At 40.7% G+C, this 25066-nt stretch overlaps 1 protein-coding gene across 2 annotated transcripts; it reads left to right on the top strand.

Moving 5' to 3' along the window:
- The first annotated feature begins 117 nt into the window (after positions 1-117).
- On the top strand, positions 118-25059 carry LOC122827868 (rabphilin-3A-like). 2 transcript variants are annotated; one of them, XM_044110952.1, is made up of 19 exons: positions 118-400; positions 12406-12488; positions 12609-12620; positions 14507-14632; positions 14813-14942; positions 15115-15198; positions 15319-15487; positions 15575-15613; positions 17919-18101; positions 19212-19376; positions 21040-21119; positions 21260-21334; positions 21757-21866; positions 21942-22068; positions 22166-22222; positions 22332-22486; positions 22593-22674; positions 22787-22883; positions 23484-25059. In XM_044110952.1, the coding sequence occupies exons 2-19, from the start codon at positions 12415-12417 to the stop codon at positions 23612-23614; spliced, it is 1896 nt and encodes a 631-aa protein (XP_043966887.1). In that variant the 5' UTR covers positions 118-400; positions 12406-12414; the 3' UTR covers positions 23615-25059. The 2 variants fall into 2 exon arrangements, with proteins under 2 accessions (XP_043966887.1, XP_043966888.1); XM_044110953.1 differs by lacking the exon at positions 12609-12620.
- The last annotated feature ends 7 nt before the right edge of the window (positions 25060-25066 follow it).

The following is a 25066-nucleotide window of genomic DNA, read 5'->3' as shown; positions in this document are numbered from 1 at the left end:
ATAGCGCTGTCTGGATGGGGAGATAAATTTAGACAGTTCTAAAGAAAACTGGATCAGGTGGTGACTGCCCACTTAAGCATCATACTGTTATCACTTCAGATCCAGGGGTTTCCTTCCCACGGTACCAAGGGCTTTCCATCTTCCACGTAGGGTAACCAGCTCCCCACGCACTGTGGTGATCCACTGTGCGTGTGTGCAGCAACGTAGCGGAACGCATCTCCTCCAAGCGCAATATATGACAAATAAATAAACGAAGCTCTGGTCTTGGTGAGTGGCAACATGCGCAATGACTAACAACTCTGTTGTTGGACCCTGGCAGTGCACAGAAATCTAGTCCGCATCATTCTCTGACAGCACTACGAAAGAGAGGAGAGACAGAGAGGCACGGCTGGATTCTCAGGTAGGCTCCTCGATCTCATCGAAACACCGTGTTTTCACCCTATGAATTGCTTCTTCTTCTTTTTTTGTTTTTGCCATCAGAATTTGTTAAACATGCAAGCTGAATGAATGCACCACTTCATTGTGTATCACCTCTTAGGACGGAAGATATTTCATTTCTTGTGATAATTTAATGGGGGTTGGAGGGAGAGAATCATTTGAGTAATATTTGTGAATGAGTGCGCTGTACTCTGTATGCATGTTGGGCCCCCCTATTAAATCTAAGGCAGCAACAGAGTAAATAAAATGAAAGCATCCTTACTCCCGTAGAGGTGGTGGTGCTTATTGACTCCTTAATGGTTTGCAGAAGAAGTACTGTGATTTTGGACTAAGTTTATTCACAGCTGACAAGCTATGTCCATTACTCATGTTGTAGTAGGTTACAGTATGTTTTAACTCCACCCTCAGCATTGTTCACAGTACCCCAAGCCCCCTCTCCTCCCAAACAAAACTGTGCTTCCTTGTTGCAGATCTAACATAAGAAAGCAGCACCGGTCAGATATTTTGGAGATTGAGTTGTTGCAGTCCCTGGGCGTTGCTGCAGGATTTTTTTTTTCTTTTGAAGTGCATGCTGGGGCTTCATGTGACTGCAGCCTGGAAAGAGAAAACATCTTTGAAGCTTATAAAAAAAAGACAAAAAATAAAATAAATAAAAATCTGCCGAGAGCAGGGCAGCTCTAAACTCCAACTGTGCCACTGGACAGGTGATTCACTTGTTTACAGGTTGTGATCTGTTAGATTTGTAGATGTTTGCACAGGAGGGTCAGAGAAGTCCAGTGTGGATTATTGACACTGATACCATAATTAAAATAAGCTAAAGGGGGAGGGATGCAAGTCTGCCTCCTCCACCATCTCCAATGTATAGACCTGAAGTACAGGGATAAATTGGGGGAGGGGAGAAAAGACTGAATGAACAGTCGGAGACATATCTGCTGCTGCTGCCTTCTCTCACATGAGCAACCATGGTATGGTGAACGGCCGACACCCCTCTCTCCGTATTTCTTTGTGTTTCTGCTAGGCTGTCGTCATTTTTGTTGGTAGAGGAAGGACTAGAGATCAAAAGAGAGACGTGGAACAAGTAAAAATCAGAGGCAGAGAGCTTCTTGGACACATGAGTATTTGGGTAAAACATGAAAAAAGATGGAGGAATGGAGTGAGAACACCAGGGCACACCAACTGCATTATTTAAGGCTGGATGCTGTCGTACTCATAATCCCTTGTCTTCAGAATGTCTTCCTCTCTAGCCGTCCTCTCCTTTCAACTGTGCCAGCTGCAACTGTGACCTGCTCTGCTTTGGAGATGTTAAATTTGGTGCAGGTAGCATGAAAACACAGAACACAAATGCACGCACACACGCACACACACACACCCACACACGCACACACGCACACACACGCACACACACCCAAATACACACCCACACACACACACACACACACTCACACACACACACACACAAAAGCATTTCATCACTCCGACTGTCGTCTTTTGATTTTGCTGTTACCATGGCCACAGTTTGTAAAGGTGTGTGACTCTGTGGTCTTCGGTGGTCTTCACACTCCATGCAGTCCACATCACGTGTCACGCTTTACATTTCTGTAGGTTTTTAATGGCGAACTTGTTAAGAAGAGAGACTCATGATTCTGCCATTTGTGTCAGAGCTTCAGAAGGGAGGGGCTTCATTTTCAAATTGTAATCAGAGACGTGGATTAGGATCTGTACACCAAGATTTTCTGACGATTAAACGTGCCTTAGCTGTGCGATATTTTGGTAAAAACAGAGATAATCGTTATGGGCTTTAAATCAAAATGTCAGCAACATTTGTCAGCTTTTCGCAGTGATTTCAAAATCTTACGGTTTACATTCAGAGTCAATTTTGACCCTTTTTTTCTGTACGCATTTTTTAAAAGCATTCAGCGGTCTCCAGACCAGAAATATTAGCTTTGTTTTTTGTTTTACATGCATAATGCCACAAGTGACAGAAAACTAATATATGAGATCAGTCCGATTGCTCTGTATAATAAAATGGTGAGAGCATCAGCTCTTGCTGAGCAGGGGCATGAAAAGTGGCCAGAAAGATCCTCTAACCTTTCTCTATTATTTTTAAAGCCCTAGAGTATTACATGAAGTATAAAGTCAGTCTTCATCTTCTTTTTGAAATCAAAAGCTGTGCCAAACAAACAAAGCCTTTGCAATGCATTCTACAGTCTTTGGACCACAATACTTTTTCAACTTTTGCCACTTACATGCATAAGAAAATACATACGAGCATTGCACTGCACATCACTCTGATTGCACCGTCTCTATGTAGAAACGTGGAAGTGGCAGCATTATGCTGTGGGAATGCTTTTCTTCATCAGAGACAGGGAAGCTGCCCAGAGGCGACGGGGACAATCATATCCCCATCGTTGTCCGCAGCCCTGTGTGAGCTGAGGGCAGTTTGACAGCAGTTTGACAGCAGTTTGTGGGACATCCCATTTTCCCAGACAGCCAGTGTGGTTGTGTTGTACAATGGAGTGTACGTCAGATGTGCGTCTCTCGTCTCAGATTTTAGTGGTAGACTCTGATAAACTCTTCTCCGGGTGCATCGACGTCTTAGAGAGTTCAAAACCCTAAGAGCGAGGAGATGCAGGACTGTTTGCTTAAACTCTGTCTGCCTTGACGTTGCTTCCAATGATGACATATAGCTTGTTTTTCCTGTTAGGGAGATGCTGCCTCACACTGCCTCCACAAAAAGCTGCTTGGCAGAAGATTTGGGCTGTTTTTCATGGGTGCAACCCACATGCTCAACACTGTTGCTCAACCCACAGATGCATTTTCCCTAAAAATGTGGCACCATTTAAGAGAAACTAAACAGTTTTTAAAAAATCTTATGACACTATTAACCTTTATCCATTAATAGCTAGAGAAGAAGAGGTCCAGAGACAAAAGGGCAAGACATTCATTAAATGGTCCAGGGTTCGGAACCGAACCTGAAATAACTTTATTGAGGCTCCTTACATGGAGTTATGACAGGCCGCAAGGAATGAAAATGGCTTTCAAACCATTTATGTTTTTCTTCATTGCCACAATGAAGAAAAACATCAACCAAAACCCAAATGTCCTTATTGGCACTGCGCCTCATCCTGTTTTTCCCCCAAAACAGTAGCAAAGCTTTTCAAAAGCATCCCACAGTCTCTGGACCAGAGCAGTTGCCAACTGGGATGTGTTGAAAATGCCTCAGGGGATTTGTACCTGGTAGTTCATCTGCAGGCCTGGATGGAGAGTCGGATAACACGCAGGTAAAAATGTGGCAGTGGAGAATTCCCAAACTATGTGGAGTATCTCTACTCAACATGCTGCAGTTTGCTGGGGACAGCCGCTGAGTGTCTTTACAAGCAGCCTTTTTCTGATTTAAAGCTTCTGTCTGGTGCTTGTTTCCCAGAAATGGGAAGGGATCATGGGAGGGAATTAAAGGAGCTTGACTGACCAATGCATCAGCAAAGCAGTTCTCAGAGTCCCACCTCTTACCCCTTGGGGCATACAAGAGTGAATCACCATCAGCCTTGCAAGATGAGACTGGCTGCAGGCTCTTACTGGAGTGCAGTTAATTCACTGCTCCGTGTCCTATTGCTTTTTTTTTTTTTTTTTTTTCAGACATGCTCGAGGTCTAAAGAAAGGCTGCGACACAAGTACTTTGTGAATGACAAAAATAGTCAAAGAAAATTAGAATCAGGGGACATTTCATCTGAAAAATTAAAAGCAAATCCCTTTGATTGCAGAGTACAGGGTTTGACATGGACTCACTGTGCACTGAGTTGCTTCAGGACAGGAAAACACAGCTCCTGGCCGTTGTGGTTCTGTTGATCAGAGCCAACATTTGTGGCCTGGTAGCAGCACGGTAGCTTGTCGGTCACTGGATGGTCTTTCCTGTTTGTTGTCCAGCGAGGCAGGTCTTGGAGCCGTGCCTGCCTAGCGGATGTATCTGTGTGTATTTAGGCTCTACAGCATCCTCACATTGTCGAGGTGAAGAGTCCTCACAGATGGTCCCGCAGATGGTTCCCGTCAACGGCATTGTGTGCACAAAACATTGATAATTTGTCAGCGCAAAGATCAAACAGACTACCATACATACTGTTACCCAAAACCGAGTTTCTCAGTCTGCCGCGCTCTGTGATTCACCCCCCACCGCCCCCCCCCACACACGCACACACGCACACGCACACACGCACACACACGTCTTTCAACTCCAACCTGCTTTTCAGTGCAGAAGGCTTGTACTAATGCTTTAACGAGGGAACTTACTCAGAGCGAAGGGCCATGTGGTTGAGGGCTGTAAATAATTGAAAAATGCTGAGTGATGCGTTCTTTCTGCAGTGGAGGGCTTTGTGTGGTGCATTATTTTACAGTCTTGCTTAGCACCGAAGCATAGCATGTTACCATGTTGGCATCTCACCATTTTTTTTAATGGATGGAGCTTTGCCATCTCATAGGAAGTGGGTGGTTTCCTCGTTTTTTTTTTTGGCGCTTTCTACCCCGTCGCCTCCATCCCTCTCTCTGAGTGACTGATGTGCATGCGTTAGACATCATAGGCTGAATCTGTGAAGTTGGCTCTAAAGGCCACATTCCCATTTACAGTGGCTATGTTCTGCATGCCCCCACAAGTTTTGTGACAGATTGTGATTTACATATAAATCTAACTTTTTTTCTCATAAACCTTTCCATTTTTCTCCAGCATGTAAAGTATTTATAAAGGTAAAAAAAGAAGAATATTTCACTTTATTTTTTGTGATTTTTGTGCCAATTTTCAATACTAAGATTCTTTTTTTTGTGGCAGTTAATTACGTTTTGAATTCATGCATATGCCTATCCAACCATCCATCCATCCATCCATTTTCTATTCACCCTTCATCCCTAATGGGGTCGGGAGGGTTGCTGGTTCCTATCCCCAGCTAACGTTCCGGGCGAGAGGCGGGGTTCACCCTGGACAGGTCGCCAGTCTGTCGCAGGGCAACAAGGAAAACAGACAGGACACACAACCATTCACACACACACTCACACCTAGGGAGAATTTAGAGAGACCAATTCACCTGACAGTCATGTTTTTGGACTGTGGGAAGAAGCTGGAGAACCCGGAGAGAACCCAACATGCACAGGGAGAACATGCAAACTCCATGCAGAAAGACCCCCGGGCCGGGAATCGAACCCAGGACCTTCTTGCTGTAAGGCAACAGCTCTACCAAGTGCGCCACTGTGCAGCCCCCTATCCAACCACCAGTGTAATATAGTAAAATTATTGCGGGCAAATAAGTTGTTATTCATCATTTTTTTAATAATAAATAATCTTCCTCTGACATTTTACAATAGGGAGTGCTGTATTCTGGATAGGTACATCATTGGTCTATAGAAATTACTTAGATAGTTTTCAGATTTCACACCATCTGGATGTTTAAGCTGATGTTGTCAGGTTAAACATCCAGCTGACAGGATGTAGGTGTTCATTAAAAGTAAAATGAGGGGCATGGTGGGATGGCGCAGCCGTCGCGGTTCGATTCCCGGACTTGGCGACATTTGCCGCATGTCTTTCCCCCTCTCTCTCCCCGTTTCCCGTCAGCCTACTGTCATATAAGGGACACTAGAGCCCACAAAAAAGACCCCCTGGTGGGGAGGAAATAAATAAAATAAAAAAAAGTAAAATGAGTTCCCCATTTTAGCTGTCATTAATCAATGTGTCACGGCTCATCAGGATGTGTAAAGAGTTTGTGACGTAGTGCCTACTAACTAATTTCTTTTGTATATTGTGAACAATTTAATATTGGTTTGCCATGTTTTATTAATATACCATAAAATGTCTACTTCCGGAACACATGCTTTGTTACCAAAAGGGCTAAAGTATTTCACAACAAAACATAGTCTTTTAATGACTTGTAGACATATTGCAAGAGTCATTGTTTTTTGTTAGGGAAACTAATTTGAGCCTCAAATATGAATTATGATCTAAGAGAATATAGTACATAATGTTACACAGAGCAGTGGAAGTCTTGTAGTAACTAATTTTCAAGAGGTACAGTAACACTGTACATAACCTTTACTCTTGCAGAACTAGGAAGCTGTTTATGTGTACCGTAGTTGTTTTCTCTTCTCACGAGGAAAAGACAGCATTTTAATGCAATGAAACCTTAACGTTCACCTCAATTAGAAAAATCCGTTGCAGCACCCAGAATATTGAATCACATAAAGTAGATGTGCTATGTTGACATGAATAAAAATTCTGGCATCAGTTTAACATCAGAAAACGAGCCGGAAGAAACTGCTGACGCGAACCTGCAGGGACCTTGGGTTTGCCAATTACGAGTGCTGCTGATGAATAATTGGGTTTTTCTGCTACAGTGGAGCTTTAAAGTGACTTCAATTAAACATAAAGTTTTACACCAGTGCATCAACATACTAGTGTAGTTCTGGAAAAAGTGTGATTAAAGTGAAACCAATCATTTGACATGAATGTTATTCAGTTTTCATTAAGCTATTCCAGAAACACTGTTGGTGGATGGTGAATTAATGCTCTGTTGGCATTATTGTCATAACAGTTGAATGGTGAGCGCACCTGACACCTGTGAGATGTAACAAGAACAAAACAAAAAAAAAGCGAATTTTTTTTTTTTTTTTTTTTTTTTATATACCTAAGCCTTGAATGCAAACAGCCATGTGATTTTTGTTGTTGTTTTGATTTAGGTTCTCCAACATTATTTTTGACTTTGCCACGATTTGATATACTGATAATATTGTGCAAAGAGAAACTGGTTCTGAGATGGAAAACATGGACATTAATAGCTGAACATTACAATGGGTACAGTACCGTACTAAATAGTCAACAACATTGTTTAAAACACGGCTGGGCTCCAGTTTGCTCCTCCAGTTTCAGATTATTTCTGTTGCCTTTTTATGGCCTTCATTTTCCTCAAACATCTCGAGTAAATTGCTGTTTCTAAGAGCATTTATTATTTATTGAAAGCAAGCAGTATTGGTTTTAGACAAACGTCAGTAGAAAAGAGATGACGTCCCATCCCCCTTAAAGCTCTCTGTCCTTAATGATCCATGTCAGATCAATCCACCTGCTTCATCGGTGCCACCCTGCCTGATTTTTCCAGATCTTATTGACTTCAGCAATGTCTCAAAATTGTTACTTTTCCTCTTGAGAAACAAGGAAGGATAATTTTATCCTAATATTTTAAGCTGTCACCATTTCCATTCTGTTTCGTTTCCACTGCACTAATGAGTCATATATGTGCCACTGAGCAACATATGACAAAATCTATCTGTGCATGCACCCAACAAGACATAAAGAGGCAGAGCTTCACCGATTGAATGGCACTCCTGCAGGACATCCTCCTGAAGGAGCCATGGATGTGGAAACAGTAACTGTCAGTTCTGCACCCCAAACATCCGACTACATGGACACATAACAAGAAGCACTTTTCCTCAGATCATGTAGAGGATAGAGCAAACAGAAAGTGTACTTCTGGGTCAACAAGCAAAACATAATGTGTGAAAACAAAACTACCTCTGCAAATTATCCTCATGAAACTCACAGTGGTGACGGCGTCATGCTGTGGGGATGCTTTTTCTTCAGCAGGAACAGAGAGGCTCGTCAGGGCCGAGAAGAATGGTGCTCAATACTGAACAACCCTGAAAGAAAACTGCTTAGACGCTTCAGGACTTTAAAACTTGTGTTCACAGCAGCTATCTTCCTTTCTGACTGAAAGTGACTTTTTGCACGAGGAATAGACAAAACTTTCTTTCTGCAAATGCACAAAAGTGTAATTGCAGAGAAATGTAATTAAAGTATTAAGTTCAGGTGGGGCTGCACAGTGGCGCAGTTGGTAGAGCTGTTGCCTTGCAGCAAGAAGGTCCTGGGTTCAATTCCCGGTCCAGGGTCTTTCTGCACAGAGTTTGCATGTTCTCCCTGTTCATGTGTGGGTTCTCTCCTCCCAGAGTCCAAAAACATGACTGTCAGGTTAACTGGTCTCTAAATTCTCCCTAGGTGTGAGTGTGTGTGTGAATGGTTGTGTGTCCTGTATGCCTCTGTGTTGCCCTGCGACAGACTGGCGACCTGTCCAGGGTGAACCCCGCCTCTTGCCCGGAACGTAGCTAGAGATAGGCACCAGCAACCCTCCAGACCCCATTAGAGACAAGAGTGAACAGAAAATGGATGGATGGATGGGTGGAGTTCAGGTGGCTGAATTCAAATGCACGCTCCACTTTTCAGAGTTTTCTATCCACTAATTCCTTTCCTTAACAACTATTCTCTCCCTGGGTACTGGTCTGTCTCACCTGTTTCCATTAAAATGCATTAAAGTTTGTGGTTGTATATAATCTGGAGAGGTATTGGGTTTTAAAGGTACTGTGAATGTTGTAGTAGTTAAATCAGATAATTTGTGAAAACATGACTTAACAGGTTTTTAGGTGGCTTTCAGAAATCCTAAGAAGAGTCAAGCACCTGCTGTTGTGTGTATTTTGGGTTGGTTCCACGAGGTTTCATCAATCATTTTCCAAAACAGGCATGTCTGAAAGCATCATAAAAAAAACACTGTTATATTTATGAAAAAAAAAAAAGGAAAAACAGGAAAATATCCGCTGCTCTCCAAAGAGGAATCCACCAACTGACTGAGTCATCTGCTACAGGCGGAAAACACGTACAAGATGACTATTAAACTAAGTCAGGATCGCGGATGACGCAGTTTAGCTGCATTTATGGTCTTGGTAGCTCAGGCGACGGAGTCTGAGGGCTGCAGTGATGTCATACCTGGAGAATAACGAGGCCCAATATGACAGCACAGTCAATTATAATTGGTTTTAAACCAATGCACCCTAAACAGTACCTTCCTTCAATTGAAGCATTACATCTGATAATGATAGCTCTTTGGGGTGTTACAGACATTCAGAGACTTCAAACTGTCCCTTGCAAGCCAACGGGAACGGAAAGTCCACTTATCTACTGCAGAAACATCAACGATCCAATAGAGAGCTCCAGCTAAGTTCACCTTAACTCTAAAGCGAGTCTCCCATCTGTCTTTCCCTAATTTTATCACATTACACCAAAGTGGGATAATTCATCTTGGCAGAAGAAGAAGAAGGGCCACTCTTGAGAGTCTTTTGTGTACTACAGTATGGTCAGAGTAATGTGTCATCTGTCAAGACACTGCTCGAAAAAATGATAAAAAGACTCAGTGAGTTACAGAGCGTACAGAAGAGGATACAAACAGCTAACTGTAGCTCAGAGGTAGCCAGATTCAAATAAAAAAATAAGCAAAATAAGCAAAATTGAGCTTGACACAATGGTAGCAGTAGATGTGAAAGAATGCTAAAGAACAAAAAACAAGACCAGACTGGACCTAAAAGAATAAAGCAGACCACAGAAACTAAGGACCATAATGTGAAGATAACTGGAACGTCACAAAATTTACTACTGGTACCTCAATCAATAAACAAATGATAAAATCCAAAGTCAATGAACCCAGATGACTCTTGTTTTACTGTTGACTATGCAGCAGTAGCAGCATCAGATGGAAAAGCCACCACCCAGTGCCTATTGATAGCAGATATAATTAGCTGCTTATCTGTGGGCCCCAGAGGCTGACAGACGACAGATTAGAAATCAAAAGGTATATTGCCTTGCATTATGTTAGATAATACAGACAGCTTTAGGAGAGCGATGTTGGCACAACTACTGTTTTTTCCACCCTCTTTTGCATTTTCTCCTGGGTTCAATTTTGGAGTTTATTGCCTTGTAAAACTCAAGGAAACAGAAATCAATAGACATTTTTTCTCTTTCTCATCATTACATGTACTCTGCTGTTGCTGTTTTGGTCTTTACCAGTACGCAGTATGTCTTACTGGAAAAACAAAATTGTATCTATTTTTTGCCGATTGTCTCTAATTACAGGGTAAAAAAAAATTATGCTCAGGGGCTCGAATATATGCATACATCACAACTGATGTTAGGTCAAACTCCTGTTGTGGAGAGCTGGCACACCTTTTATTGACCTCAACAAGCTACTACAATGGTAGCTGTGCATTTGACTGCCCTCTGTTTCAAAAGTGGTAGAAATCACTCAAATTGGTTGGTTAGCAGACAGAGGCTATAAATCATCCTCCACAAATGTTTACTTTTAATGCAAACTTGACAATTGTAAATGACTTTTAATGCACGTTTTAATGCAGCTTTGCATTAAAAGTGTCATTATTTACCGAATGACGCTTCATGACAACAGAAGTCATTCATGAAGACTCCTTCCTGCTCATGGCAGGTGTTATGTCATGTTTATGACAGTGCCTTGTCAGTCTTATGCACACCCCTTCAAACAAAGTGTTACCAATGTTTTGTCCATATTTTGACAATCTACCTGTTGGTTAGAGGTGATTTCAGTACTCCATTCATTTTGTGCAATGCACCTGTACAAGTGGCAGTAGATTAATTCCTTAGCTACTCAATTTGACAGTTTCTCATGTCAAATTGATTTACACCACAAAAAAAGACTGTCTTCAATGCAACATTAAAAGCCCGTGTATATAAACTTTTAAACAGTCTCCACACCTAAAGAAATTATTAGTTTTTCTGTACCTGAGGCTCAACAGAGGTTTTGACTTCATCATGTTGATCTTGTTGGAGTTTGCTGGTCCTCTTTGAGTGTCAGTATTTCCCCTCAGGGATCTGTCAGGCTGCAACCTCCCTCTGCACACTGTCTGCCAGAGACTTCAGGCAGCCTTTCACGAGGGCCACTTGCGCACACGCAGCAGACTTGCCATATTTTCTGTTGATGTCTTCATATCATCCTCACTCCACCGCTCTGAGATTGAATTACAGTGCTGGTGTATCAAATGCACAGGGCACTCACTGTCTCCCACTGTAATGATTATCACTCTGCCCAGCCAGGCTTTGCAGCTTAAATCAAATGGCTGCAGCATCACGTTTTCTAATTTTTAGCTTAAATATTCCAATAATTACACCATTAAGGGTAAACATCCTCTGTCTCCAGCGCTAATGCTGTATCCCAGATCCATATTTCTCATTGAAAAAAAAAGAAAAGAATTAAATTACAGGAGCTAATAAATAAAGCTATCAGCTAACTGTATAAAAGTGAAATTGAGTCACTCCTACTGCGTCTCTTTCTGTCATAAGCATGGACTTGCAGACTGGAAGCAATTCTTAGTGTTTCAATTACAGCTGCTCATTTAATTGGCCATACCACGCTAATTTGCTCAACCTTATCTCCACAGTCCTTACACAATGCAAATAAATTTGAAAGACTTACACCACTGTCTCCTGCATTTTTTTTTTCCTTCTCTGGTTACCAATGCACCGTTGAAAGCACTACTCTTTTCACTGTATGCACAGCAGTCTGCCGCTGTATCAACTACATGTAAGCATACTTTGAGATCGCTGGAAGTAGCAAGCCCAAGATAACCAGCTTCTGGGTTTGTATTCCCCCCCCCCCTGTCTTTTGGCTCGAGTACTGTATTTCTGAGGAATTAATTTGTTTAAACCAGCTTGGCAGGATGAGATGGTACTAATTAGGCAGTGAATTTGGCAAGAGGAATTGGGCATGTGCTCCCACTGAAAGCTGCAATGTCTTTCGTTCTTGATGTGCAAATTTACAGACAACAAGCCGACTTTTTTCCCTGAAAGCAACACTTGATTTGAAGTTTTTTTGTTGTTGATTTCAGTAGTTATCGGCTGTGGTTATCATATGCTACCTTTTATGACTCCATCACCATTGCCTCTGGAGCGCTGCCATTGAGTAGAAAGGGCTGTTTTTATGAGAAAGCATTGAGACGATAGCTATGCAAAAGCTAAAAAAGCTCTTGAGGAGATTATTGCTTTAATTACAAATAGTCATTTTACATCTTCTTCATGAAATCAGTTAAAGGCTATAAAACTACCTCTGGTGAATGCAGAACCCATTTATCTCTCCTCCCTCCCCTCTGCAGTCGAGCAGCATGACCGACGCAGTAATGAGCGGTGGTTCGGATCGCTGGGTGTCCAACGACCGGCAGAGGAGCATGCGTCCGAGGTGATCCTGCTTTTCATAATATTTATGCCTCTGTACCTCCTCTGAGTGGCCACATCATGTTTAACCGTGTCATGCTTTGTTTCACCTGCATCTGTTTCTGCCGTGTGGTGTGTGGCACAGTGATAAAGAGCAGTAAGTAGTCCAGTTTTTCTATGTGCATTGCACGTTTCCATTGTGTGTGTGTGTGTGTGTGTGTGTGTGTGTGTTCTTTTATAAAGCAGCTCTTTTTAAATATTTCCTGTGAGGGACAGATTTGTGAATAGAGCACCCTCTACACTTACTGAAACACCTGGTCAAGATGTGTTACACTACAGAATAACTTATCCTTTTATGGAAGTTGCTTCTTAGTAATAGTTACAATATATTCAGTGAGCAAAATCTCCACAATAAGATATTATTTTGCAAAATCACAATCACAATCACACCCTTAAAAATAATTGTAATGTGTGTATTAGGAATCTGGGACTTTATAAGACAGTGGTAATCTGGGTATGTTTATATCCAAAGTTCAGATTGGTTTATTTTATTTGTTTATTACATTTTGTTTTGTCTTGTCTCTTAATTTACGTGTGTTTATTATGGTTTTATATCCGTTCCTAGACCTTTGTAATTCCCTTTGTGTTAAACTTGACTCTATGAAAAGGGTTCTATTCAAAAGGTTTAATTGATTGTGATTATAATTCATGTTTTTGTTTCATTTATCTTCTATTACGGTAGTTCCATTTATACCTGTGTCAATAAATATTTGGATTATCCTCAGATTGTCCAACATGGATCTGATAGTTTCCTGTCCTGCTCTTTGAGGTCACACTTTTACTGATTGCTTCTCTGTCCCACAGAGCATTCAGGTCCTGAATTTGAATTTTAAAGTGCCGCATTATGATACACTATTGTATATGCCAGATTTTCTCCAAGGTCATGTCACCACTGTGGCCCTGGTCAGGGTTTGGTCTGTTATTGCCCTTATGCTTTACAGTCTGTGGGCTCACTGGATTTCTTCAAGAAGCAGCTGAGAAATCATCTGCTTTGACAGGCATTTGGGTAGCACTGTATCTTTTTTTAAAATTTTATTTTAGCTTTTCAGTTTAATTTTAAGTTTGATTTCTATATTTGTGTCATTTCTGTTTTTTTGCTATAAAGCACAGTATAAGTTTTTTTTTATCTTGAAAGGCTTATTGTAAATAAATGTTTTCATTTTACTTTCATTACGTTGTTCATGTTCCCTTGGGTATAAATAATAATAAATAATAATTAAGAGGTGAATCAGTGACCCAGCTCTCTTAACCACTTGTCAAAATGGGAAAGACCATGAAACATGTCATACCACTAAAACAGGTGTGTGTCAGGATTCAGATTCAAGGAAGTGTTTCCAAGAAAGTAGGGACTTGCTCTGGTCAGATCTGCAACCAGAGCAATAGCAAAAACAACTGGAACCAGAATTTAAACTAACAAGATGATCAGAGACTCTGAGCAGTTGCTGCTTTCCTGTTCATGGACATATAGCTCCAATCAGCCACTATACATTCATGCTGCGGGTTGTTCAAGAGTTACTTATTTTTTGACTCTCACGTTACGCTGAAGATGAATATTGTCGTTTGCTTCTCACTCTTTTAAGCGAAGTCTGGCCCTGTGGAGTAAAGAGTGAATCAAAGAGCTACCAGAACAGTGAACCGTCTTGAGAAATTGGTCAAAGTGTTTCCTGTATGTATGCTCCAAAATTGTGAAATGTTACAGAAGACTCTATGCTGTACTGTTACTAAAAGAGGATATTAACAACTGTTATTTAAGTCAACCAATGTGGGATTTTCCCCACTCAAGAAGTGTGCTCACATTATATACTTCTTGAGTGTATAATTTTTTGATTTTAAAAACTATTTCAGTGTGAGTTTGTGTTTAGGGTTTTTATACACCCTTACCAGAGGTGTGTGTAAGTGTGGAGGTTGCTTTGTAAATGTGTGATTTGAACTGTAAAAAAACCTTAAGCTGAAATAAATTTAGGATTTTTATTTGGCCGACAGGGGGAATTGGACGATGCAGTCTGGCTCTGGTCCTGGTCCAGACCTAACAGATGAGGAGAAGGAGATTATAAACAATGTGATTGCCCGCGCTGAGAAAATGGAGGCCATGGAGCAGGAGAGAATTGGGTGAGAATTGCCAAAACATGCATTTAGGTTGTTTTTTTTTTTGCATGCCTGTGTTTTTTCTTTTAGATGGGTGCAAAGTTGAATAAAACCTCAAAATGAGACGAATGAGTTGCATAATTGTAAACCTGGAATAATTACCAGTGGCATTGTGACTTAGACTTAGCTGTGTTGATGCTGCAGGCGCCTGATAAACCGCCTAGATGACATGAAGAAGACCGTGTGTGGGGACGGTGTTTCTCGTTGCCTGCTGTGTGGGGAGCAGCTGGGCTCACCTGGGGTCAGCTCCGTCGTGTGTGAGGACTGCAAAAAGGTAGCAATTGTAAAAGCACAAACCAGCAGCTCCTCTCCCGAAATGTTCCGGAGATAAAAAAAAAATTGCCTAAGCAGTCTTTAAATATGCATTTGTAACAGCAATGCCTAAAAAAAAACAACAACACAAAAACAGAGAGTGGCTGTCATCAATGTTCCCTTCTTATGTGCAGAACATGTGCACAAAATGTGGCACTCAGTGTGGTAGTCGAAGTCGCCCTGTGTGGCTGTGCAAGATCTGCAGAGAACAGCGAGAGGTGAGCTGGTAGACAGAAAAAAAAAAAAAAACTAACCAAAAAATAAAAGAAACAGACTGTTGGGCGTCCAATTATGCATTGATTATTTCCGCCTGAGTTTTAACAACAAGGTCTCCTCAGGTATGGAAGAGGTCCGGTGCCTGGTTCTTCAAAGGCTTTCCGAAGCAGTTCCTCCCGTCGCCCATGCCGTTGTCTAAACCGAAGGAGACAGCTCCTCAGAAGGCAGCAGAGCCTCAGAAGCCAACAGTGTCTGAGCCCAGGGAGGCAGCAGCTCAACCAAAACCACCAGGTAAAGGCCTCTTCAACGCGGCCTTTTGATACCGCGTTAGTATCAAAAGATCACTTATGAGAAATCTATTTTTTTTTTATCTTTTAGGTTCCCATCAGAGTCAGACTTCAGCCTCTGAAGTTTCAGGCAAGTGTTTTCTTTTCTTTGTGTTACTTACATAATGCTCATATGCATATAATACTACTTACATAGGGATAACTTTACATGATCTATTTATTTATGTATTTATTTTCCGGACTGTAGAGCGCTATCTATCTATATATCTATCTATCTATCTATCTATCTATCTATCTATCTATCTATCTATCTATCTATCTATCTATCTATCTATCTATCTATCTATCTATCTATCTATCTATCTATCTATCTATCTATCTATCTATCTATCTATCTATCTATCTATCTATCTATCTATCTATCTATCTATCTATTTATTTATCTATTTATTTATTTATTTATTTATTTATTTATTTATTTATTTATTTTTGCTTTATGCCTCATGTTGCACAAAGACCTCTTATCAGCGTCTGGCTAAAATGGTCTCTTTCACAAGGTTGGATTAGGTCCTATATTTCTCTTGCCACCACACATTGGTAAGTGAGTGATATAGGAGAGAAAAATCTATAAAAATCTTAGTTTTTCCTCAAACAGCCTAAAGATAACCTGTAGGGGTTTTTCATACGCTGTTAGAAGAGTATGAGAAATTGACAACTGGGACTGCACAATGTATTTACAACAGGGGTGTCAACAATTTTATTCTTTTTGACATTGGTAAAAAAAACCCCTCTTCTTACTCTTCTTTTAATGCTAAGCAAATGTTAAAAGTTAAAAGATGAGCTTTCCTAGATTTTTCAGTGTATGCTTAGCTGCTGGAGCGCCTATTAAACTGATTGAAAATTTGGTGATTGTGCCACATTTGCACAGAATATTTATCCTGGTGTTGGGCAGGAAACTGATGTGAGGTCACCCTCATAATCTAACAACAAAACTATTATTGTATTTGGCAGCTGGAATGCTCCCTTTTCTACCTGTTTGACTTTACTGAACACACTGTTATTATATTACAGCACTTTTTTTTAGAATGGTCTGACCTTTCAGAGTCACATAGATTTTGAACTAAAGATCAGAAAATATAGTTAAGATTCAATAGAAAGCAATGAGGTAGTTCTCCAATTTAGGACACAGTGAAAAGTTGTCCATTAAAAACCAATTTTAGTTTCATAATCCACCTGCTCTCTCAGGAAAAAATATTTCACAATATTTATAATGTGCACAACAATACCCACTCCCACATAAATGCCACATGCAAATAAAGAATATAAAACTCAAACTTCAGAGGGCCCCAGAAACTTGTGTTTCTGACGCCCTCTGAAGTTTGATGCCCTGTGTCATGAGCCATATCGCCCCCATCAAAAACCACCTGCCACCACTTCTAGATCTCCAGTCTCCTCAAACAGATGTGTTGTTTTGCAATTATAATGAGCTTCAAGGTGACTGAAAATGCAGCATTGTGTTAAATTAAACAACAACATATAGTATTAAAAAACTGAAATGGAAGTATGCTTGCTGGGTTTCTCTCAAAAAGGTAAAAAAAAAAAAAGTGGCTGCACAGCTTGCCACTTTTATTTTAAGATGTGCTGAGTCATTGCCAGATCTCATACATTCTAAGAGAAAATACACACACACGCACACCCACACACACACACGCAGACACACACACACACATACAGATGCACAAGCAAAGTATTTCTCTGGTGCAGTCTGAAACAGAGAAATTTGTTTAAACAATATTATTGTACACAACCTGTTTATTGCCGTAACCTATACTGTTAAGTGCCTGTCAACCAAAACAGATCACCAATCAAATTTCCTATCAACAGCATTCCGAGTGCATTACAAACCCAAAGAGACCAACACAAGAGTCACGCCTTTGTTTTTATTATCGTGTTTCATACGGCACATGTTTCTTTTTGCTTCATTAATAGTTCTGCCATTTAACCCCATCTCTCAGTCCTCTGCTTTCAATAGTCCAACCTTTTTTCTGATTCCCAAAGGTGGCAGGGCCACCCACTGTTGCTGTCGACAGGAATGAAGTCTTTCAATTAGCCGGTCAGGAGTTGCATGCTGGGATATGGAGCAAGCCTCCATGTGATGCTGCCCTTATGGGTCAAACAGCTTAATTTCAGTCTCAGTGGGATCTACCTGTGTTGTGTGATATATAGCAGAAAGATGAGGGATTGTCTTGCTGGCTGCTCGTTCCCCCTGCTTGTTGTGTATGTAGGTCATCCCCTTTGCAACGTAAACCCTGCGGCATTAAAATCTCCAGGAAGACGTGGTAGTTTTACAGATTGCGCTGCATCACGGGGATGAGGTGGGGTGATCTTGCATTTTGGGAGTCTTTCTGTTTTCACTTGTACACGCTTGCTTTTAGGTGCGCAGATGCAGGCCCGTGGTAGTTACCCACCTGTGGCCCCCAAACCAGCTATGCGTATGGGTGCAGGGGGGGTTGGCCCTGAAGAGGGTGGTCAAGGAAGTCCGGTAGTGATGAAGAAGATGGTTCCGGTGCACAGCTCCAGGGCACAACCTGTTGCCTCTGCCGCAATGTCTCAGCAGGGTGAGGAACAAAGTATTTCTCTATAGAGTTGCAAGAGAATGTATATTTCTTAAAACTTTTTTACATTTTGTTGTGTAATACCCAAAAAGAATAATGTTTTAAATTGTGATTATATGTGACAGATGGACAAAACTCTCCCAATAGGCATGGAATTCAGTTGAGGAGAATCTCAAAGTAGGGTTAGGTTACTAGACAATTTGCAAACCTTTTAAACGTATAACTGTGAACCTACCAAGACTTGGTCATCTACCTAAACTGACAGGAGAGGCAAGAAAAGTATTATTAGGAGGAGCAGCCAAAAAACCCATAAAGCTGCTGCTGCTGAGCTCAGGTTAGAGATTTATTGACAGGACAACTATTAGCAGTACGCGCCATAAATCTGGTCTTTATAGAAGAACAGCCAGACGAAAGCGATTGTTGAAAGCAAGTCATATGAAGTCTTTCTGACATACAAGCCAACTGTTGCAGGAAACTAGCACTGCACATTACCCTGAACATGGTATCCTTGGGATATATATAGTGCTGGACAATATGGCTGAAAAATGTATCACATTAAGGTTTGTATCAGTCAATATTGATAATTGTTGATTCATTTTTTTAAATTTAAATATACAAAAATATACAATCCTGACAATAAAAACCCCTAAAATTGATGTTTCAGGGGTTTTAAAATGCCATTGATTGGATTTTATTGTGACAATATCAAATCAAAATCTTATCTTAAGACATTTATCACGATAAATAATAAATGATACGATAAATGCCCACCCCTAGCTGTCCAGGTCTCAAATGGAGTTCAGAGAAATTACTAAGCATTCTATCAGATGTTCTTTCTGTTGATATTGATCACCTGTCTATCACTATAAATATTGTTATTGATTTGCTATTGAGCAGAGAGGCATACGCCCAGCCCTAGTGTCATGATATGGGGACAGCATTGACAGAAAAGCTGGTAGGAACTGATGTGGAGACGGTTTGACTTAAATTCAGGGCCATCCTGAAGTTTGTGCTTGCAACCGGCCAAACTGTGGGGTTTTGAATACTTTTGCACAGCACCGCAACGTGCCAGTCACTAACTTGCTTTAGCTGTGGTGTCATTTCCCTTAATAGGTCCTGTGGCAGGAGATGTGGGTGCTTACGCCTCGGAGCAGAGAGCACCTCCTGCTGTAAGAGAGGACAGGAGGCAGCCGGCTGCCTACAGCGCGCCCCCTCCACGACAGCAGCCTCCCCCGGCTGAGGAGGAGGAGGCCAACGACTACGACTCTGACGAAGCCAGTGAGTGCACCATCTGCGCCCCATTTCATACAGCATGGTGGCAGATGTGTTCAGTTTAGGTTCATTTTCTGTACAGATGACATGTGGGCTTTGCTGCAGGTGAATAGGAAATGTTTTTCTTTTCTTTTTTTTTTCTGTAGAGAAGATATTGTGTGCTGATCTTCTTTTTCTGGCACTATTTCCATGTTCATTGTGAACATCTGTCTTTAAATAATGCATCTATTTTTCCTCCTAGTGACCAAATGGGAAATTACAACACAATATATTGTCACAATATCAAAGAACTAAAGCCAAGGAGAATAATAACAACAACTACATCAGCAATGATTCATAAATTATTCAGATATTTTCCATAAGCTCTATTTTAAGGAAAGAGAATGGTGCTAAGCCATCAATGGCTTGAGCCTGAAGCCATGAAAAGACTCCATTCTCTCTCCGGGGAGTTCTGTTTAATTTATTTTTATTTAGGTCCAGGTCTTTGGAACTGCGCAAATAATTTTGAATTCAACAGGGCTATTGGGTTATGAATCCCCTGGAGCAGGATCCTTTCCCTCGTGTAAAGAGGGAAGATGGCAGAAATAGCAATATTTTTATAGACCTAATCCCTGAGGGGACGGGATGGTTTGAATAGTTGGGTCCTGGGGTAATGACAAGTTTTTCTAGTTGGACATAGAAATGGTTTGGTTAATAAAGCGCAATAAAAGTAATACACATGATGTGGAGTAACAAAAGATGAATTTGCTGGTATTACAACAATCTAATATGTTCATATCTCAAAGTTATCTTCTTTTCAAACAGAGTTTTAACAAATATATTACTGAAAAGTGAGTTAATCATGGTTGGTATGTTTGGGTTTTTTGCCTGAGTTGTCAATGAGTCATTCACTTGGTAGCAACAATATTAGTTGGATTACTGTGAAATTTTGTCCAAACAAAGTGGCACACACATTACTGTGAAGAACATGGATGATTTCTGTTATTTTCTTATAAAATATAAACTGGGCTTCATACAGTTCTTCAAAACCTGAAAACAGGACATTTGATGACAAAATATCATGGCAAAGTAAGAATTTGTCAAAGATCTGAGTTATAATACTCAGCAATGCACACTTTCTTTTAATATAAAGGCATTTTCAAAAATTCACTAATATTTACCATATTCACTGAGTTGTGGATACGGTAAACGGTGCAGTATGTTTAAATGCTCTAGCATTTAGATTCTCAAATGTGAATTTAAGAATTTTTCCACATATTTAACAGGAGCCACTTTAAGTCCTGCAGAGTTGCAACCAAATAACACATGCTTGATTCCCTCCTCCAGCCTCTAGCTCTCTAACAAGAAATAAAAACTCCTCCAAATAAAACCTGTGTGGGCAGCATAGGAATCTCTTATACAGCCGTATATATAATTTTTTTTTTTTTTCACTGAGAATCGTCTTCTGTAGGGAGTGGAGAAAACCCTGTGACTTATCAGCATTTATGAAGTGAAGATTAAAACTGGGTTAGACTTATTGTTGTCTTTATTGGTTTATCTTCCCCTTTAATCCACCAGATGAAATCTGTTATTTACACAGAAATGTCTATATTTATACTTTTAACCAATTATGTGCAGACTTGCCGTCTCCTTCTTGTTTGATGCTATGTGTGGCCTGGGTCTCTTTCAGCAACTCTGGGCTCTCTTGAGTTTGGCCTTCTCTTCGATCAGGAAAGCAACAGCCTCCAATGTAGCATCCTCAAAGCAAAGGTACTGTTGGCCTCATTCTCTTGCACAAAGGGACAATTTCAGTCAAGTGGTTTATGCTCAAAAGCTCCTGAATGGCACTTTAGCTTAATTGCTCTCTACGATTTGTGATCTGATGAGTGTAATGCTTCGTTTCTCGTCAGGGCCTGAAGCCCATGGACTCCAATGGGCTCGCAGATCCTTATGTGAAGCTTCATCTGCTTCCTGGGGCTAGTAAGGTAAATGCATCAACTTGAGGTTTTTACAGACATTCAAGGGCCCTAAAAACCCTGGGAAGTCTGAAAAAGTTTGGAATTTGATTAAAGTATTAAGTATTTTTATTCTCCTCCAATCCATCCACTTTTGTACAAGTACAGTTAAGCATTAAGCTTTTAAGTTTTAAACAACTGGTCATTTAAGTAGAGAAATATAGAATTTTGTCTAGAATAATATGTAGGAGATTTAGAACCTTAATTTCCTGTTGTTCCTTAATTACACTAAGGGCGGATTTTATTCCTTTTCGCTCTGACAGAAGCTATCTATGATAGCTCAAGCCTGCCACCTTGTGGTGGTTTGGGTGTGACAAAACTAAACCTGCAATCTAAAAAATCGCTTCCAGAAAGTGTTAATTACTTTTCTCAATATACCTGACCTCCATCAGTCCAACAAGTTGCGTACAAAGACCTTGAGAAACACCCGCAACCCTGTGTGGAATGAAACACTCACCTACCACGGCCTGACCGACGAAGACATGCAACGTAAAACCCTCAGGTGAACACTGGTACACTTGGACCCACTGAGCAGCAACCTTCTGTGTTAATTTACACACTTCATTGATTTTCCCAGGCTCTCTGTCTGCGATGAAGACAAGTTTGGGCACAATGAGTTTATCGGCGAGACCCGGGTAGCACTGAAGAAGCTGAAGATGAATCAGAAGAAGAACTTCAACGTCTGCCTAGAGAGGGTTGCGCCTGTGAGTTAAGCCAAATTTTAAAAAGGGGGGGCAAAGGATTTCCTCTGCTTGTTTGAATCTTTTATCTGGCCTGTCATGATCTTGTTTTTCGACACAGACGAAGAGAACTGCGACAGCCGGAGGAGCAAGAGGGATTGCACTCTACGAAGATGAGGCAATGATTGTTCCGAAGCATGTCTAAACGTGACCGAATCCCTCAGGAGTTTATGCAGCTGTTAATATTCACTCCTGCTCAACTATGTTCCCCCCATGCTGTGTCTCAGCCAGGAAAGGAGGGCACGGATGCAGAGGAGCGCGGTCGCATTCTGATGTCCCTCATGTACAGCACCCAGCAGAATCGCCTCATCGTGGGGGTCGTACGCTGCGTTCACTTGGCTGCCATGGATGCTAATGGATACTCTGATCCATATGTCAAAATGTAGGTTGAGGCGGTGAAAAAAAAAATAAAAAATGTTTTTGCACTGTAATTAAGTGACTCCAGTAAAGACATAAATTCCTTTGTGCACTATGTGTGAAATTTGCAGATGCCTGAAACCTGACATGGGGAAAAAGGGCAAGTGCAAAACACAAATCAAGAAGAGGACTTTAAACCCAGAGTTTAACGAGGTTAGAAAGCAAGAAAGTTTAATGATCTCAGCTGATTATTTTTTAGCAATTGATGCTCGTTTGTAAAATCTTAAGAATCTTTTTTTTTTTTTATGTCTGGATCGTATTTTAGGAATTTAGCTACGACATCAAACACAGTGAACTGGCCAAGAAGACATTAGACATCTCTGTGTGGGATTATGACATTGGGAAGTCCAATGATTACATAGGTGAATATTCGATCTATCTTGAAGGACCTTGGAAAAGTATTCGCACCCCCCAAATTTCTGTACATTTTGCCTTGCTACAACCACCAGCTTCAATTGTGGCTTTAACTCTATGGTTAGGGTCCTTGTGCTGCTGGAAGGTGAACATCCACCCAACCCCAGAGTTTGCAACCTCTAGCAAGTATTCTGCACAGCTACTCAGCATTTAGCTTCTTCCCATCTTCCCACAAACTTTAATCAGTCGTCTACTGAAGAAAAGCACCCCCATATCACGATGCTGCCACCACCAAAATGCACTGGACATTCGGCAGACTGCCTTTCCTAATCGAATCCCCTATTCGATTAGGAAAGGGTTCTTGTGGATTAAATTTCTTATATCATTTTCTTTGTACTTCACAAGTATGCACTACTTTGCACTACAGTAAAATCCAAATAAAATACATGGAAGTTTGTGGTTGTGACATGGTAAAATGTTAAGAAAAAGGTTGAGGGATATGAACACTTTTGCAATGCTCTACACATCACTGCTGTGATGCAGTAAAAACTGAAATTCCTCATCTGCTTCTCCACCTGCTTCTCACATGAGCCCCTCCTCTCTGACAGGTGGCTGTCAGCTGGGCATCACCGCCAAAGGAGAGAGGCTGAAGCACTGGTACGAGTGTTTGAAGAACAAGGACAAGAGGATCGAGCGCTGGCACACCTTACTGAATGAGAATCACGTTGTCAGCGATTAACCATACATACAGCATGGGCTCACACCTAATCAGTTTGCATTCATGTCTTGTTGCACTTTTACAAATGTAGTTTTTTTTTTGGTTGTTTTGTTTCCATATAGATTTTAATATAACCAAACACGCAGGCACTGTTTCTCCCTTCTCCCGTATAATCCCCTATTTTTATAGTAGCGGTTTGGTCACCGATACACAATTTGCTTCTGGCACAAATCACATTGTGCAAATGAATCTGAAGTTTAGTAACGTGACCCAAACAAACTGTTACGTTATGGAAAATGCTGCAACAACAACAAAAAAAGGCCTTCAGAAATGCTTCGTAGTGATACATTCTTCACTGAAGTAAATGAAGCGTGAATTGCACTGGGACAGATCATGAAAAGCAATATGTTATGGCATCAGAAGCATCGCCTAAGCGCACGAAGGCCTCAAACTGGGCCCACAACTCAAATTCATGACTTAATTGCCATGTGAAACATATAGAGCTCTATAAGCATGCCAGACCACAGCTGCACCTTAAAATAGCTCAGCTGTATGGACATATTGTATATTTCCGCAAAAAAATGTTTACATAATGATACATTGCTCAGGATAGGATAGACATCTGATACAACAGATGATTCATACGTGAGTGAACCATGAGCTAGAAAAATCTGCAATGAGTTGCTGTTAATTTGTGGTTTAAAAAAAAGTGTATATATATATATATTCTAGCACACTTATATAGTTTGACAGGAGTTTTTCTGTAGTGTTATTCAAGACGTGTGTGCTATTTTACGTTTGTAGGGCGTAATAACTATGTGTTAAGAGAAACCAGAAAGCGATCCAAGATTCTGATCTTTACGGAAGAAAAAATAAATAAAAAATTCTGACTTTAAAGTCATAATTCTTTTTTTTTTTCGGTGGCCCTAGTCCTCTTCCATAGATCTTTCATTTAGTTTCTTTGGGAAAAAAAAAGAAAAGAAGAGAAAACGAATATAATCACGTCCTGCTACCTCTGCTCGTTCAAAGCTCGCGGTTCACTCTGACACCTCAGAGGGTTTTTTACTGCACTGTTTACATTGAATACACATGGTTAAGTCTGCTACATGTTTACAGAAGAGAGAAGACGGAGCAAGTTATGTCTAAAGTATGTGCAGTCTATATCTGCATGCACTGTGCTTGTGACTCTCATGTGCCTGGGGCATTCTTAGCCCGCTTTTACCCCAAACATTCCCCTCTTTTCCCCCTGTCTCGCTCTTTTCCACTCCCTGATTATCCAAAGCTTAAGTGAGTGTTTGTTCACTAATTAAAGCAAATCGAGGAAAGCACACCTTACACAGTGGAATGACCTCTATTTATACAGTAAATTATCTGCAAGTTATTCCAGTGTGACAACAAAGACAAAAAAAATTCTATGCATGGAAATGTCTTGTGATTAAAGATGTACATCTATCTATCTATCTATATATCTAT

The sequence above is a fragment of the Gambusia affinis genome, linkage group LG03 (assembly GCF_019740435.1).
Source record: "Gambusia affinis linkage group LG03, SWU_Gaff_1.0, whole genome shotgun sequence".
NCBI classification, from domain to species: Eukaryota; Metazoa; Chordata; class Actinopteri; order Cyprinodontiformes; family Poeciliidae; genus Gambusia; species Gambusia affinis.
This window is presented reverse-complemented; position numbering and strand designations above follow the sequence as displayed.